The sequence below is a fragment of the Bombus flavifrons genome, chromosome 15 (assembly GCF_040668555.2).
Source record: "Bombus flavifrons isolate JBK064 chromosome 15, iyBomFlav1_principal, whole genome shotgun sequence".
NCBI lineage: Eukaryota > Metazoa > Arthropoda > Insecta > Hymenoptera > Apidae > Bombus > Bombus flavifrons.
This window is the reverse complement of record NC_138456.1, coordinates 2,675,114-2,693,732: the sequence shown is the minus strand read 5'-3', so window position 1 is coordinate 2,693,732 and position 18,619 is coordinate 2,675,114. Positions and strand designations below refer to the sequence as shown.

The 18,619-nt window shown below is 34.6% G+C and overlaps 2 protein-coding genes across 9 annotated transcripts in view; both read right to left on the bottom strand.

Annotated features, from left to right (window-relative positions):
• The window catches only part of LOC138187694 (venom dipeptidyl peptidase 4), a 301,114-nt gene extending 296,862 nt beyond the window's left edge, over positions 1 to 4,252 (bottom strand). Inside the window, exons 1-2 of one of the 5 annotated variants that reach the window (XM_069128730.1) lie at positions 3,652 to 4,252; positions 1,632 to 2,680 (exon numbers count right to left, since the gene is read on the bottom strand). In XM_069128730.1, coding sequence (XP_068984831.1) covers positions 1,632 to 1,658 — 27 coding nt within the window. In that variant the 5' untranslated portion in view covers positions 1,659 to 2,680; positions 3,652 to 4,252. Of the gene's footprint in view, positions 1 to 1,631; positions 2,681 to 3,651 lie in introns of those variants that run through there. The other 4 variants (XM_069128733.1, XM_069128732.1, XM_069128734.1 and 1 more) reach the window with 4 other exon arrangements.
• Positions 4,253 to 8,910: 4,658 nt separating this feature from the next.
• Positions 8,911 to 18,619, bottom strand: LOC138187466 (serine/threonine-protein phosphatase 2A 56 kDa regulatory subunit gamma isoform). 4 transcript variants are annotated; one of them, XM_069128281.1, is made up of 9 exons: positions 18,446 to 18,619; positions 17,873 to 17,935; positions 15,325 to 15,499; positions 11,539 to 11,741; positions 10,759 to 11,153; positions 10,348 to 10,681; positions 10,025 to 10,243; positions 9,736 to 9,963; positions 8,911 to 9,653 (listed from the first exon to the last, which is right to left on the bottom strand). In XM_069128281.1, exons 1-9 carry the CDS (start codon positions 18,473 to 18,475, stop codon positions 9,504 to 9,506), a joined length of 1,797 nt encoding a protein of 598 aa, XP_068984382.1. In that variant the 5' UTR covers positions 18,476 to 18,619; the 3' UTR covers positions 8,911 to 9,503. The 4 variants fall into 4 exon arrangements, with proteins under 4 accessions (XP_068984382.1, XP_068984383.1, XP_068984384.1 ...); XM_069128282.1 differs by lacking the exon at positions 18,446 to 18,619 and adding an exon at positions 18,087 to 18,364; XM_069128283.1 differs by lacking the exons at positions 15,325 to 15,499; positions 17,873 to 17,935; positions 18,446 to 18,619 and adding an exon at positions 13,095 to 14,496.

Here is an 18,619-nt window from a genome sequence, read left to right as displayed (position 1 = left end):
ACAGACAGATACAAAGATATGGCTCGTGTGTAATATAATCGTTTCGCGTTTTGTATGATATCCGGTACACGCATGATGCAGCGATATTAAAGCTAATCTCACAGATGTATTTTTCTCAAGTACTTAATTCCACGTAATGAAAGTGACACTCGAAAAACACGTGCAATTGTAATAATTCAACGTATAAACGCAAAGAACGAATACGAATAGTGTCTTTCATTTACAGACACGTCTTTTACAACGACGCGTCTCTATACAAACATGAAACCTAATCTGTCGAACGTTGTGATCTTTAGTTTGATAGAACAAAATTGATCATACGTAATTCGATAAAGTAATATAAAACGGAAAATGTTGTGCATCCATTATTTTCTTATAAAACGAAAGAAACTTTTAGTTTAGGACGACCTAAAATATACGAAAAGTTCGATAGTATTAAAATTAGCTTCGTATAGTTTCATCAAATATTTCATTCCACGTAATGAAAATGATAGCGCGTCGTTCAAAGGAATCCGATCCTTTGTTCGGCACAATAGTTGCTAATTCCATGGTGGACGTGAAAAAATGAACCGCCACTCCGTCCGCTTCATTTTTTTAATCATTCAATTTGAATCCTTGCAAGAGACAAGGAGGGAACCCGTACGAGCGAAGCTTTTAAAATCGGCGACTTTAAGGGAGAAGAAAGATGTACGACGAGACCTGGAGATAGAGAGGGCAGGGAAACGAAAGTTCGCTGATAAGAAACGAACACGGAGGGCTGAAGGGGAATCTAAGGGAGAAGAAACACCAACGAGAGGGAAGATCGGCGAAAGAAAGAGGAAACGCACAAAAGGGAAAAGCCAGCAAAAGAAGGACTTTCACAGGCGGAACCCATAAACGGAGACTTAGCAAAAGAGTGATGTGACGAGAGAAGAAATTGTATAATTCTCCAAGTAAGAAAATAGAAATAGACAATGATGCGTCCTTTGTTTCGTTGTTAAAATATTTATCGGAAAAATAATTTAAGTGGGGAGAATGTACGATGCGTAGAAAGGGAGAATTTGAAGAAGTAAAAGATTAAAAAATTCTCCAAGTGGAAGAAGAAAAGTAGAAAATAATGCGTTGTCTGTTTCGTTATTAATCTTTAACTACAACCTCGGCTGACTCGATACCCTTTTATTTGTTAAATCATTCTGTTGTAAAAATTAATCCAACATAGATTCGTCTGTCAACATTTGTTTGCCACTGATAATGAAATTCTGATAATCAAACGCATGGAAATTTATTCTTCTCAGAAAAAAACAGATCTATAATCGTCAGAGAGTTGAAATATTTGCTGTGAGATTATAAAATTATAAAAGAGAAGTCTATAACCTATTATCTTGTAATTTATCTCGCCCTCTCTCTCTCTCTCTCTCTCTCTCTCTCTCTCTCTCCACAAATATTATTAATTATTGCGCAAGATGGTGATGAAGAAAGGTCTGGATTTGAGGGAAGATGTGGAGGCAAGTAACGCAAAGAATGAAATAGAAGGTGGATACAGGATATTGGTCATCTTGGTAATTGCTTGGTAAAGCTTGAATCGTCACAGTTTGCAGTCTGTGAAATTGCGTAAAATGAAATTGCGTAAAGTGAAATTATCTGTTACTCACGCTTATGTTCGGTCCGCCTTCCGTCATCGTTGTCGTGTTTCTCTTGCGTTCTTCTTACTGACAGCAGCACACTCACCTTTTTTCTTGCACATTGCAGTTCGCACTTTAGTTTTTTTGCCTTTTCACTTTCCTACTTTCCCCTCGTTTGAGTGAAACATCGGGTCGCACGTGTCAATAACTTCTTCGAGAATGGTACTCTTGTTCCGCAATCGAGCAACTTTTGCAAATTTATCAGAGAACGTGCCAATGTTTTTAGGTATACGAAATTATCTAACGATCGAAAAATATATAACTTGATAACGATTGTTTTATCGCTCTTAATCCTACTTCGTTCTAAAAATTCCAATACTTTTCCCTGTTATATTCTATCGTCACACGAGAGGACGAAGAATTGAACCGTCTACAGTGCTACGTAACATGAAACCTATGTATTCGTTTCCTTTTTAGTTTTATTTTATCTGTTCACCAATGTGTTACTATATTTTATTACTACGTTATATTGTACTGGCAACAGAACATTTATTTATAGCTATCACCGCTGAAATTTCGAATCGAAGAGAAGAATTATAATAAATTACCTTGATAATTTCTAATTAATCAAACGAAATTTTGGTCGTAAATATATTAAACACAGTTTTCAAACTATATTCGTGTTTTCTTTACAAACTTACAAAATAATCCGTTTTACGAAATTTTTGTTGAATGTCTTCCTTTTTCTTTTTCTAGAGTCATACCCCCACCCCGATTTCCATAATTCTCCGTTTCCCCAGAGATTATTTCAGAAGAAGGAAAGTCAGCCGAAATGAAATACAACTTCTTACTTGGAACGAATTACTTCATTAATCACGGAACTTTTGAATTACCTCTTTTTTTCTCGCGGCGTCTCTCTTCGCGTCCTTTAAACTCCGCAATAATTAACGAGAATCAGTTCTCGAGGTATCACGGATGCAATATATAAGGATTTCCCGTGTTAAAACACCGGGCTTCTTCGCAAACATTTGCCGATCTTTTTTTACGAAGGACATTTTAATACCTGTCTGCTACATAAACTACTCGAAAGTGGGCAATTTAACCACACAATGGCGAGTAAAAATTATGTATTGATGAACAGTGATTACATTATATGTAACGAGGAATTGTTATTTTATTATTATGAGTTGATAAAACTAATTTTACAGACATTACTAGGTATGCAATGAAATACTGACATTTGCAAGAGCCAAATAGTTATGGAACGATTTTTCAATCAAATTTATATCTAGACCGTGGATATGTATGCATTTATTGGAAATTTAAATGCACAAAAATATCTAGAATACGTATAATATGCAAAACTATAAATTAGTTGTTTTATTAAATCCATTGAAATAAAAATAAATAAATACATTTGTAACCATTGTATCATTTGAAACCACACTTGAATTAAATAAAGACTAAATACGTATATACATATGTATGTGTATCAATATGCACCGAGCAATTGATTTACTAATCGTACAAAAATAACCTATACATTTATAACCATTGTAAGTTTCGGAGACATTCTCCAATTAAATAAAAGCTAAATGTGTATATACATATGTGCACTGTATGTACATTATTATATCCCTTGAAAGATTAATTTACTACAATGAAATAAAAACTAAACATGTATGTACATTATTACGTCCCGTGAAAGGTTAATTCGTCAAACCGATTTATCATTAATTCTTTCACATTTTTTCGCAAACCCACGTACACATGCGTAAACCAATTCGTACTTAACAAAAGTGACACATTAAGAATGAAAGGAGACAATTAATAACATCGATTTGAAAATTAGAGGAGAGGGGATGTAAGCGCGGGAATACAAATGTACATACATAAATAAAAAATGAAAAATAGCTAACACGGCAAATCTGTGTCGAAAAAATAACCTCTACGACAAACACGTCTACCATGTATTGCCAATGCAACTTTTAAACATTGCGAAAGATCGCTCCGTTGGCAAACTTTATCCTTGATAAATCTGTTTACGTACACATTCAGCTAACTGCGACACGATTTCTCTTCCAAAAATGACGCCTTTTAAACTTCCGTCACTCTTGTACCATTCCCGTAGAATTCACTGGTCCGAACCACCGAAAAACATGCCCCGAATAACATCTCCAAATACATCGCACTTTCTCCGTCACATGACCTCTAATTACGAGCTACGAATTCGTTTATTCGCTTTCACGACGTTTATTGACAAGCTATAATACCGAGGAATAAACGAACGATCTAACAATCTCCAAAAATCCACTTATTTTATATTAGAACACGGTTTAACGAATTGTATCGAATTGAACACAAAATCGAAACGTATCGATAGTTATCGGACACTAGATGAGATCGAAAATTCTATAAGAACGATCGCCCCGAGCTATTTGTCGTCGATTTCACAGACAATACACGCGCACGACTTAAATTAATATACGTCGCTCGCCCAATTCAAAGTCGAGTTTCATACAAAAACCGGTCACGTAAACAAAAATAACGCATTCCACTGTTCGAAGTACGATCGAAAGATCATCCAGCTTCGACGGCTGGCGGCGTACTAATAACGGACAGCCACGAAACGCGGAGAGTCTGCCTTACCGGCGCAAGCGTCTCTTCGAAGGAAGCGCAGATCACTGATACCAACACAACACCGCCATGGGAAATACCACGGAACACAAACACATCGATTGTATAGATACCTGTTGAATGTCGGGAGTCACCGGCACGTTGGCGGTCAACTAAATCGAAAAGAGAGCGAACCGGCATCAAGTAGATAGATAGGGTACAACCTTCTGTAATCTCAGGACATGTCCTTCTTCGAAATCGATGATCGCCTTCGTTAACCCTTAACACTACAACTATACTTGATTAATAAACTGCGGATTTTTATACAAACTCAGAATATAATTAATATAATTAAAAACGTAGAACTTTGATAGAGAATTGTCTTTTATAAAAAGCATTATACTTTAATTATTTTATGAAATTTTTCATATTACGTTCATCCTGTGTAATTTTATACCTTTAAATTTCTTGTAAATGTATACAAATCCGCAGTGTAATGATTAAAATATTTATAAAATTTGTATCAAAGAAATGAAAATGAAAAATTTGTGAGAAAATACACGATGAAAGAAGGAAATACGTTTCTGTCCATATATTTTACAACGAGTTATTAGAGTCCCTAAAACTGAAGTGTAAAAATTTCTATGAAATATCAAGAATTGGTCATTATGATAGTTCTGACGTTAAATACGACTTTCGTTAAAAGACAACAGGAACATTTTATGAATTTCGATAAATTCAATGATAATTATGTGATGAGATAATGAAATTGAGAAACTTATAAAATGTAGAATCGATCAGTTTGGCTTCTGAGAGACTCAGATATAATTTTGTATTTATATAGCCTATACCTTTTTTTATAACATAAATCTTTGTGTATGTATGTAAGCGCGTATACTTCTATATGAAAATTCGTGGAACCTTGTTTCTAAAAATTAAGTTCACTTATCGATACGGTGATGATGGTGATGTATCTGGCCCTGTTGTTTTTTTACAGAGCAAAAATTTTTAGAAGAACAACTTATGGAAAATATGATACGTGTCTGTATATGAAATGTGACTTTAGAATGTCCTAACGAGGATATGGAAACACTATAGAAATGAAAATATAAAATAATAAAGATCAATTATGCGGAAGGCAGAAAGACGGGTATGTAGACTGGTTTAATATTATATTTTCATTGAAGTAGTTGAACATACGACGTAATAAATATATCTGAAAAGTAAAAAGTGAAATTTCTTTATTTCTTTTTCAAGAATTTCAAGGATTGAATATAAGAATAAAATAACAGGGACCTTGTACACGAACCGGATACCGATGTATACATTTTATTTCTTCTTATGTATACTTTCAAAGACCTTCGGATATTATTCAAAGAGTAAGCTGGACTGTAGAAATATTCTCGACGACATCTGATAAAAAGTCATGTAAATTGAAACTTGGGATTGCCCTGTATCGTGGACGCAAGCTGTGGAATCCTGCGGTTTCTCTCAACACGTACTGGCGAAAAAGGAAACAAAACTGCAGCTGGTCTGAGTGCAACGTTCAGGATGCCATGTAACCACAGTTTATAATCCGTGCACCGACGAATGCTCTCTGTCTCCAGTTTTAAAGCGAATTTATAACTGTACCGCCGTAGACAATGGTTTTTACTAAGAAAGGACAAAAATTTCAGGGATTATAAAGTCGTAGGATTTTGGAGAATTCATGGCTGGAAGAAAATCATACCGTTTCATTATAATGATTTATTTATTATAAAATTATGCTTCCAACAAATTGTAAAGGAATATATGCATGCATGGAAACGAATCGATCGGACAGGCGATCATTAAAAAAATTTTGTTAATCGAACATTGATACACAGTCCTGTACGCGTTCCATCATAGATTCGTATCTTTAGTGTTGAAGCGAGTCACTGTACATATGGATCTCTTTATATTTTATAAACATTCCTTTCTTCCCTTCCTTTCTTTTTTTTTTTTTTTTGCTTTCATTCTCCATCGAATAATAGTTCTCCCAAATATTTCGTAGAACTTTACGTAAGGAAGAACAGAGACGTTTCTACAAAATTCGAAAGCTGCCTACGATAGCGTGATTCCTCATTTTCTAAATTCAGAAAATCCTTGCTCCTCCTTACATAAAACATTTAAGATCATTCTTTCGCATAATAGATTGTTTTTCTTTCTATCTACAAAATACACGATTATTGGCTGACTTTCATATCATAAAAAACGTATAAAACATTGCTGAAAATGAACCTTTAAACTCACTCGAGGTAACCCATACAGGAGTTACAAGAGAACGATCTACATCGAATGAAATCAAATTTCATTTTCTCTCTCTCTCTCTCTCTCTCTCTCATTCTCTTTTTTTCTTCTTTATTTTCTCTCTCTCTCTCTCTCTCTCTCTCTCTCTCTCTCTCTCGTTTCTGTTTTATATTATTTAAACCTGGCACAATTTGCGGGAACGGAAGTCAGGAAAATTCGATAATACTCGATCAACGATGAGCCAGTAACAGTCTTCTTGAATATTTAAGCACGAGAAATTCGAATGGTCTTCTGATTCTACTATAAAATTCGTAAACTTCAAAGATGTATCATAGATGATACAAGTGAAAGAATAGACGCAGTAAGAGACGAAACCTCGAAACATGCATTACCGGAGGGACGCTTCTATCGAACAGTATTATGTATTTATTCTTCTTCGCGATTGATTTCAACGATTGAGAAATACAATGTAATCCCGATAATCCACATTAGCGATTTCACTATCGGAGGCTAATGAACAGAACATGATGAACAGAATGAAATGAACAGAAACGATATCATCGAATATTACATCGATCGAATGCAATTTAGTTACTTATTGTTCATTGAAATTTGAAAGGAGTATCATTGAATATGTAAACCTATTCAAATAAGATAGTTTTACTAAAAATACTTTTATTATTAAATACTTGTTGCACAAGATACAGTGTGTTTCCAATGAGACGTATCGAGATTACACTGCACTTGATAATAAAAAGTATCGACAAGAATACTTATCGTTTAATGGTTTTCCGTAACAAAAACAGCCATTCTCCTCCTGAAGGGGCGATTAAATAGTAAATAATTTTTCTTTTTTTATATTTATCTCATTTGGTTTTAATTTTCGTTATTTAATAATAAGTGCTAACCGTATTTCTATTCTCAACAAGTTCATTCCTTACAATGTTTAAACATAACAGCCTGCCAGCAGCGCAAAGACTAAAGATATTTCGCTTAGATCGTAATTCTTTTTTTCTTTTTAAACTTCACTATTTTCATGGTATCGGAATCTCTATATCCAATAAACAAGAGTAACACGAGGAATTAGCCAAAAAGCCTTTAGTAAAGATGCTGAGGACGTAGCTGGACCACTGCTCAATGACCATCCTCGTTATTTTTTCCTCGACTCCTAAATTTGCTTCTATTCTTCGCATTTCTTTTTCTTTTCCTTTGCTTCTCTTACCAGTGACAAACTACTATATAACGTTTTACTTCTCTCTTTATTTTGTTAACCGCGAAACTGACGGAGCAACGACGCAACGTTTTGTGTAAGCGTTCTTGAAAAAACTCGTGATGCAATCACACCATTTTGGTAACGTCACGTATAACTCGTTGCTTATTATTTCATTTTTTTTTATTTTCTTTTGTTTTAACGATTCTTAATTATAGGCCTCTGGCAGAGGCGATTCTTGCGAATGCGTTCCACAGGCATCTAGGCACGACAGATATAAAAGTAGTACGTTCAGGAATATTCAGATTTATAACAATCGATATTCTAAAATAGTGCTATCACGTTCATCTAACTCTAAAACGACGTTTTCATTTCTTTTTGCAATTTTTTTCGTTTTTCTTTCTTTTTTTATTATTATTATTATTATTATTTGCCGCTAAATTACGAGCTGGTAGCGTTGAAGCAACTATATATCACTTGTGTGTCATTAAATGTCTGTCGTTTGCGCATCAGTGGAAACCTCGCTCAAAAGAGTAACGCCTCAAACTTGCATTCTAAAATTTGTTTTCTTATCTTTTTTTTTTTATTATTGTTAATTATTACGACATCAAGCACGCGGCCATTCTTTCTGACCTTTCGAATTCGTATAAAATTTTTTTGTTTATTTAGAGTATATATACAAGATGTATATCACCGCAAGTGAACAAAAATTTATCAATTAATTCGAGAGGTGATTCTGAATAAAAAATATCATGTAGAAGTAGTTAAAGCTTTGATGTGTTTTCAGAAGAATGTTTAACTTTGAAATATTTTATCAGAAATTATTGTTTCATCACTTTACTTAGTGATATTTGCATCTCATACGCTTTTAATATATAAAAAAATAAAAGAATTTATTAACTCTTTTAGATAAAACTTTCTAGAAAGAATCCACTCCAAATCATTCCCAGAATCAACTTGTAAAATTTTGTCCACGCATTGTGACTCACCCTGTATATATGGTGTTCGATAAACCATAAATTCCTATGATATGAAGAAAATCCCCCGCCAAAAGCAAGACAACCTGTTTTAAAACAATTACGAATAAATCTTAATAAATAAATTGTTTGAGCTTTCAGTTCGACCATTAACTTCGTATATGATCTAACCTGTATGCCAAGTATCTATTGAACATCGAGCACAGATAATTTAAGAATGTGAAGACGTACATATGAGTGTGAAAAAACTGTCTTATTGTCAGCGATAGATTTCTCCATACGCAAGAAATCTACAATTTATAAAATACTCCGTGTATTATTTAATACACTTAGGACCCTTATTTACTAGGTTTCTTTTACATCTCATGTTTTTTTTTCATTTCTTTGATAGCGAGTATGTAGTATTTTCATAAATCTCGCGATACCTTACGTAAATCAACTCGAAGAGTATATAGGAAGTTATCAGCATTTTTCCTTTCTTTTCTTTTTTATAGATTACTACGGACATGGATACATCTTCCGAATGTGCTGGGTGCAATGAGAGAAAGCTTTTTTTTCGTTTACCGAGATACAAAGAAAAAGATATTACAATACACATCTTGATACTTTCTGATACAAGAAGGAGGGTGGGGAAAGAGGAGAGAGATAATTATGACAATGTTGACTTCTCTAAACGATCAAATTCTGTTGCAGACGGTTGTCGTCGAATGTTGTGATCGCTCGATTGATTAGATCCGACTCATCGCTGTTTCGTTTCTCTCTTCGAAAAAGCTAACTCCCAAAATCACTGCAGCAAAAGAGAGGATATATGGGAAGAGATTGCGGTAGAGACTAGCAATTGTTAGGATCCGGTGGCGTAACAAGATATTCGTCTGCGCGTTTGTGATCGGACAATGCCCGCATTGTGTACGTGTCTTGGGGTAAGTCGCTTTTCCTTCGCAAAAGTGGCTTTGTTTTATTGGAGTTGGTCATTTTTTTTGCCTATGGCAAAAAAGATTAATTTAGACTCCTGAATAAACAAACGATCAAGGACGAGAGAAAGATCGATTCCGATCTGTCATACCTCGTTCGCTTTCGCTTCTATCTTTTCCAATGTGAGCGGAGTCTGATCTGTATCACCGTCTTCGTCAGGTGGAGGGCTGTCTAATTGTTGTTGCAATATCGTGCCAGATGTTGTATTCGTAATACCTTTTAGAGCCGCGTTGTAATTCGGATGTCTCATTGCTAATGCTTCAACGCGCATCCACGCTTCGTCCCTGTCTTTCATAAACTTCCTTTCTCTCTGTCGATCCTACGAATATTTCAATCAACATTATTTCTTCGTCCTTGTTTCGTAATAATTAAAAACGTACCTGATAATACTGTTGTGTACACTCGTCGAATACTTTCTGATTCATCTCCATGAATAGCTTCAATGCATTATAAATCAAGCCGTGAATAGTTTTGTTCCAATGATTTCGAGAATTTCTGTAGAATGCTGGATACATGATTGGTAGGATGACTGCATAGTTATCCGATATAAGGGACATTATGTATTCGTTGTTCCAGTAATACAGAGCCCTTTCAGCCACCTGATAAAAACACGATAAAATATTTTTTATAAATATTAATTCATATAATATCAAAAATTGTAATTTACATGATCTATCACTAATAAAAAGAATATTGACAATACCTGAAAGTGTGGAGATGATACACATTTCGCTAATTGTCTAAATAATGGGTCCATGACTTTTTGAAATTCCGCAGGTTCAATCACATCGAGAATTTCTTCGAGCTCATTCAAAAACATTACTTCTTTAGGGGAATGTGTTTTCGGCCAAAATTTCAGCAGGCTTCTAATAACAGGTTCAGTCAATGATGGGTCCTTCTCCAGGAACTGAACCACGCAGTATGCTAATTGCGGATGATATACAGAGAGCGATTTGGCTTTGTGTAAAGGTAAAAGTACCTTTAATAGAAATATTTTGTGTTCTTCTTTTAATGGTAGTGCGAACCCATTGATTATACTAAACAAACAAACAATCGATAAACATATAGCATACTATAAAACAATTATCGTTTACAATGAAAAATTCAAAGTTACCTTCCCAAAATTTCAAGGAGTTCGGCAATTCCATTATGGTGTTCGGTTTCATATATAAATCGATAAAAAACATTGTTTATTTGCTTCCTGATGTACGCTCTAAGTCCCAAAAACTTCCCATAAATCCTATGAAGCGTTGTCTTCAGGAAATCTCTTTCCCGTGGATCCTCCGAGTCAAATAGTTCCAAAAGTTGCAACACGAACTTCTGATCTATGTAACGTCTAGCGATGGAGGGCTGGAAATCCTGAGACTCGAGCAATCGTAAGAAGAATTCGTAAACTAGTTGCAAGTGAGGCCAGGCTGCTTCCAACGTTGGCTCATCCTCTTCCGGATCGAACTCCGCTCCGTTCGGATTCGACGATGGTGGAAGAGTGCGAAACAGATTCACTGCAAACTGAAAAATTTTGAATTCTGAATTAGTAAAATCGCATATGAGTAATAGTTACAAAAAGTATTTACACGCCACTGTATTTGTTATAACATTTACATACTAAGTAATTGGACCCAAGTACATGCATCATACAATTACAAAAATTTAATATGTATTACTGAATTGTAATACTGAAAATGAAACGTAGGCCCTAACAATAAATTCATTAAAAAATAACAGTGCCACGTATGTACGTGCCATATATTTTTTATGACCACTATAAATTCATTACATCTGCAGAAATCCTTCTTTCATGAAACAATCTGTTAGTAATGGCAATTACTATATTATAATTACTAATTGGTCTTACTGGCAATGCATTAAGCAGTTCGGGTTAGGTCATGCTTACCATGTTCACCGCTTCAGGGTAGATCGCCTCCGTAATCACGTTTTTGTTCTTGGTGACATATTCGACCATCTCGTTGAGGGCAGTACGCTTCACCTCTTTCCATTTTAGATCCGAAAGAGGATCGGACTCGAAGTCGAATAGCACACAACATTGCCGTAGTTTCTGGATGAATAATTCTTCTCTTTCGTTTCCTTGTTGAGTTTCTAAAGAAAAATATTAGATCTTTAATTATCTAGTGAGTTCATGGATTTTGTGTATTTACTAATATCTGATGAACACATTTCAGATTTCAGGTACATTGTATACTCACATAGACCTTAAGTTTTCCCTCTCTGAGGATACATACGCGCACACATGCGCACACATGCGCACACATGCGCACACATGCGCACACATGCGCACACTCTACGTCACTTACATATACAAACATGCATACCTTGGATAGATCCGTGGACTCTTTCTCTTGGACTCTCTCCCTCTTTCATACTTCTGTTTCCCCCCATAAATTCCTCTCCCTCCTCTATACAAACAGACCCATGAACAATGCATACACACGATTCACACCAACCATGGACTCTCTCTCATGGACTCTTTCTATCCCTGTTATACCTTGTTTTCTCTCACACTCGTAAACTCTTATCTCAAACTTTCTCTCATATTAAGTACATTCCCCTTTCTCTCGCATTCTTGCATAGATTTCCATTCTTTTGCTCAATGAATTCCCACCTTTTCCACATTTCTTTTTCTCGTACATTCTCTCCCTTATCCTCTTAAACGCTCTCATGAAACTCCCTTTCTCAATTGTTTGTTACTTGTCTTGAACTTTTCGTAATTTCGTACGCCTGCCTCGTAAATTTATTCATTGTCTTTTTCATTAATAATTTCTCCCTCTTTGGAGATTCTTTCATAGATCCTATCCGTCTCTCATGGACTCTACCGTTTCTCACGTCTCACCTTATTTCATTGACCTATGTCTTTCTCTTTCTTTCACACACTCGTACCCTCTCCCTCTTTACACTTTTCTAAATACACGAGTTCATACAATCGGGGAAAAAATAAGTGAACAGTTAATGGAAATAAGTACCAATGAAGTTTTGTTAAATGCGGTCTATTTACACAAGAATGTAGACATTGCTTTTATTTATTTACTATATAATCTATATGCTATAAGGATATATAAACAATAGAATATATTTATATATACAATATAATATATATACACATTTATATATCCATATATATAGAATAAACGTAGTTATAGGTCTGATGAGTGCAATGTAGGCTGTATATGATGTGAGAAAGGGAATGAAGAAATGTGTCGAAAATTAATTTGTGGGCCAAACTCCATCTTGTAACCGGCAGAGAAAATGACTAATAAATGTATTAATTAAAACGACATATAATAAGTAAAAGTTAAGTATACAACACCAGTAGTAGTTTAATCAAACTTCATTGATACCCACTTCCACTATCTATCCACTTATTTTTGTCCCTGACTGTATATTTTGACAATTACTGGAATTAAGACAAGAAGCAAACTTCAGAGGTTTCATTACCGATTAATAGGGGTCGTAACGGTTGATAATGCGAAGTGAAGTTGGTCAAGTAAGGTTTATTCGATTCTCGAGATAAAACAGTAGCCAAGGCGAGCCCCTGGTGGAAGCTTGGACTTTTTGGCAGGCCACCAGTCGAAAAAGGAATATATCCATCCACGTGAACCATCTTATTGCCCACCAGTGTCTAACGTTCTCTGATATCGGTCACCGGAACTTGTCTCCTTTTCCCCGGCTCGGTTCACGGTAAATTACATCCCTATACGCACCGGTTTCCTTGTTCACATAACAATCTGTTGCTTCGACGTAACTGACCGTTCTTTCGGAGCAAGAACAAGTCACATCTCCATTCGTACGTCGATATTAATGCACGAGGATTTCGTAAACGTTTCGTCACCTAACTTATCGGTTCGTAATGGACGCAGTGGAATCAAGGGGAAAGACGCGTTACGAATTCGAATAGAGAAAATACCGCTGCTATCAAAGGCCGTTTGAACGAGAAAGGACTGTTTATGTTAGAAAAGTAGGAATCGCGAATGACGCGTGCGCGCATGCGTGAACCACCGCGCCTTACAATCGATACGTTCTGACGTAGCTGCTTTCGCAATCCTCTGCGACCGGGATTAAAACAGCAAAAGTAACTTAATTAATTGTCTTTTTTGCGTCACAATTATATCAATTTCAGTTTGATTTATAAATTAAAAAATAAACTAATTTTTTAAACAGTCAATTGGAGAAAGTATACAGTAGTACTTATCACTGTGTGTATGTACATACATGTATTAAAAAGTTACTGTTTCCATGATGGCAACGATGATACACATATATATTGTTGATATCGTTTTCATGAATGAAAGCGAATTTAATTTTATAAAGTGTTCGCTATTAGAACGACGTTAAGGATTATTTGAATCCAGATATCATTTAAAATGCATCAAGCAAACGGAAGTCTGTAGATTTCTGGTCAATACATCGATCACTTAAATGCTACCGTCCATACACCAATTTCCCCACGGATTTCTGTTCCATGGATAAAGTTCCCTATCTGATTGATAATGATCAAAGAATATTCGATATCCTTTCACTTTTTAACTCTCGTTCCTCCTACTTCCTCCGCTTCTTAAATATTCTATTCCTTTTTTCGCAATTAAATTTCGCTTTCATTCATGTTACTTATTCAAATATCTCGATTACGCGCCACAAGATTTTTTTTAACTAAAGTTCTTCAAGATACCTTCGATTATTCGGAAATGTAGGTCAGTTATACATTTCACGATGTATATTTCTAGATCAAAATCGTCTCTCACGAAAAATTTGAAAACTCTCTTTAAGTCCCAGCAGGCGCATACAATGCACCGTGAATTTTTTAATTAGAATGGCTACATTAATCACTCTGATATCTTTTCACACTCAATTATTTTTTTATATTTTATATTTATTTTTTTATATTGAGACATTTCGATTTATCAAAACGGCAAAATGCACTGCAATTTAACTTACATAAAACACCGGTATATACCTATAAGTAACTACATACACTCCAATATACGCTCGGTGCATTCATTAAGTATATTGCGGTTTATTCCTGGCAAAGGATAATAATGAAAAGGTTTATTGCTCCTACTTTGGCGACTTGTTACACTAATCAATCATTATGTGGCAATCATTGCTGAAGAAAGCGGAATTGCTCGCTTAGAGAACATTGAAGACATTAATAAATCTTGATGAATTTGTCGCAGGATGAAATTTCTAAGGAAATTATCTGATCATAATTCGAGCTGAGAACTATTACGACTTTTTTTAAGTCTTATTATAGTAATTATTAAACTGCGAAATTTTATGTAGTTTCATAGATTTATTAACGTAACTAAAGAAATAGTACCCATGCAAAGACTTATTCCACCTATTAAATATTATAGAATGTAGTTCACTTTGAAGATTTTTTTATATTTTTGTATATTAGGAGTACCTATTTTATACATTTTTACATTTTTTAATTTCCTATAAATACATAGAAATCCGCAGTTTAATAATTATAAAAACTAATATTTTTGCAATTTATCTGGAAAAATCTTCTATCCTGAATATTTTTAATAATAATATTGTAATTAACAATAATTAAATATTAATAATTAAAATAGTTGTAATTTATTTTTTCTATAAATAGCTAGAAACTTTTTTACTTAATTTTTTATCAGATTTTCAAGTAACAAAATTCATTTCGTAGACTTACCGGATAGAAGCGGCAACTTTTGAAGTTCACGATTTTTCGATATGTTAAATCTTGAGCTACTTTGCCGTTTATCTTTCTTTATCACAGGGCCTCCGGGTTGGTATTTGATTTTGTTAATCAACGTTGGTGGAGGTGGTGCGGCAGTTACCGGTGGTCCTCCTGCTACCTTATTCGTCTATGAAAGAATAGAAATAATTTTATAATGATAAAAACTTAAGGATACAACATTTTTTTATATAAAGATTTGTTAAAAGTTTTATAATGCAATGTAAAATTGCTGATACAATGTGTGCATGAAAATTGCATATGTGAAGCAACAAATAGTTTGACAATTTGACTATTAAGAAAGAGAATTCCTTGTCTAAATGTGCACTTGATCTATGTTTCAACAATGGAACAACTTAAAATAGAAATAGGTGCAACTTTTATTTGGTTTAATGACTTACATATCTCTTATAGTACTCATCAAAGTATAGTATGTTCTTTGAAAATGTTTCATATCGTATAAAGAGATGTCATCAAGAGAAATTTCATCGTGCTCCATTATATATAATTCAGAAATGATAAACAAAAATTGTCCGCTAAAAGCAAATGTATATGTCAGTCTATGTGTAATCCTCATTACATTCAACACAATTGTTCCAACGTTGCATTAATGCCTGGCTTCCTTGAAAGAAGTTTTGTGGTTGATCTTGAAACCATTCATGCACTATTGGTCTTGACTCTTCGTCTGAGCTGTTGTCCATTTAGAGTATCCTCTAGTGGCCAAAAAAGATGACAATTACTTGTGAATGATTTTTAGACAATTATATAGTACATAGCAACACTTTTATTAATATTTTGGATCTACTAGTGTAAAATGAAAAAATTGAGATAGAGGTGCAAGAATGACTTCAACACCAATCACAAAACTTCTTCTTGAAGAACCTAGTTGACGGTGGTAGTCCTTGAGGAAGTGTATCCCATAACAATTAGGCATAAGTATATTCCCTCTTGGCTGTGTAAGATGAATTTTAATCTTTCTTGCTTCTATATTTGCTGTTAACATGCTACATTAAATCTTTTGCTCTGTTAAATATTTTTGTGATTGATTGAATATTCTTGAAAATACATGCATATATGTATATAATTTTGAAAGTTCCTACTTTGCTTTTTACCATTACAAGAATAAACAAATTTATTAAGACAAATTAAAAAATGCACTACAATACGAAAATTATCATGGATACATGATTAATAATTTATATGCTTTAAATAATAAATTATTATTATTATTGTAATAATTATTATTAATTACGAGATAAATTGTCGTTTATTATAATATAATTAATAATATCGTAATTGTAAAATAATATTGCATACACAGAGCAAATTTATGAATCAAACATGAAATAATTTTTCGCATTTCAATACAATCAATTGATAATTAATCGATTATAAATTTTTTCGTTATCGGCAATCGATAATTGAACAGATGCGACGCACTTTAGTTTCTTAAGCAGTGAATTACGCAATATTTAAATAAATATTTAATCTTCATAAATAATACCATGCTACTTCATAATATTATTTGTTATAAATCACGTGAGGTCAATTTTATCGTATTAACCATAAATATTATAAATTACGTTCTTTAATCGATATACGAAAACCAATTATTTACATTGTAGAAATTAGAAGAAATTAGAAAAAATGTAATATGAAATATTTCGCAAAAGGACCGACTAAATATACATACCAATCAGCGAATAAGATAAAAATTATATAAATATAATGCCAAACTCACAAGCTGAATTAATTTGCTATACAATAATGAACATATTATTCTTTACAGTTTATTAACATTGTTTAGCATATATTTAATTGCGCGGTAATTCCATGCTTGGAATTCGCTCCATTCATACCGTAAGTGATTGCACTCCACATAGATTGTACATTAATTATGTTCAGGAAGCGTGTTAGAAAATAACGCATTATTCCGCTTATCTTTGAAATCATAAATTATTTTAACGAGGAAAGCCACATATGCTCGCGTGTAACGAAATGATAAGAAACAGAAGCCAAAGAGAAATATATATCAGTTAATTCGTAAGGCATCTTTCGTTTACATCGTTTTCTATTTATCAACTAAGTCCACGCTTAAGCGCCACCTGTGCCAAGCAACATTTTTTTCAATGAGAACTTTAAAATTGTTTTACGAAACAGTATTCGTGTAATACTCGCTAAATAAAAAAACAATACTGAGTAATTATATGGTAAGAGAAGCGTGTATTTTGAAATAAACGCGTGTACACAGCTCGACGAAGAGAAACATTTCAGGTGGCACACGATGTCGAAGATGGACACTGGATCGTCTTCAGAGGATAAATGATAAATGAAGTTTCTCAGAGAAATGACACGACACCAAATAATTTTAATAAACGAATCGGTGACGTGCGTAAACATGAAAAGGAAAGATCCACGACAGAAAGAATCAACTATAACAGAAGTCGACTCGAATTGAATCGAGCCACATCAATAAGAACATAGAAGAACGATATAACCTCACCTCGTCACTGGTCTCGCCGTCCTTGCCGTTCTTTCCCTTGTCCTTGCCGATCTTCGTCGCATCCTGGAACAAAACGAGTTAATTGCACCGCTTTATACCAGCGTACAATGCCACGACAGCACCGATTCACATTCAAGACGCGATCCGCAAATAGACGAGAACTCGCACTTGCGATGTCACACGGAACGGAAACGCGAGAATTAGTTAAAAGTACCATTGTCAAGTTCTTGAAACGTTTGCTCGAGAAAAATGCGCCAACGAAACGAATATCAAGAAATCAGAATCACGCTACACCCTTCGGTGTCTCGGCTACCGGGGTTGTTTCCCCGTACTCTCTTTACTCTCCCTTCTTTCTTTTCTCTCCTATCCCTGTCATCGTCTAACTATCTATATCTCTCTCATGCCCATAGACACATAGAGACTACGGACTACGGACTCCTTCTTTCTCTGAAGCGCGCGCGTGCCCGCGATCTCTTCTCGTCCAAGGAACACTGTTTTCACGTATGCGAAAGTACCAATCGCATAAGAGACGATTAGAGGAGACAGGAGCGACATGCAGCATAATGAACGCACCTTTTCTTTTTTCGACTGCCGACTCGACATATTATCGATCAAAAATTAGGAGTACGCGTGATCGAGTCAAATGCGAGTTAGCACAGTTCGAAAACACGTAGTAACACATCGATCAGCAGGAACCGAGCCGACACGAGACACTCAGAAGCGGCGGCCATTGGCTACGCTTAGCCA

Excerpts from the sequence above, each read along its gene's own strand:
- LOC138187466 (XM_069128281.1), bottom strand. The coding sequence starts at position 18,475 with ATGTCGAGTCGGCAGTCGAAAAAAGAAAAG. Across the intron at positions 15,500-17,872 it reads ACGGCGAGACCAGTGACGAG|ACGAATAAGGTAGCAGGAGG; the intron begins GTGAGGTTATAT and ends ATTCTTTCATAG. Across the intron at positions 9,654-9,735 it reads TAGAAGCGAAAGCGAACGAG|GCAAAAAAAATGACCAACTC; the intron begins GTATGACAGATC and ends TTTTTGCCATAG.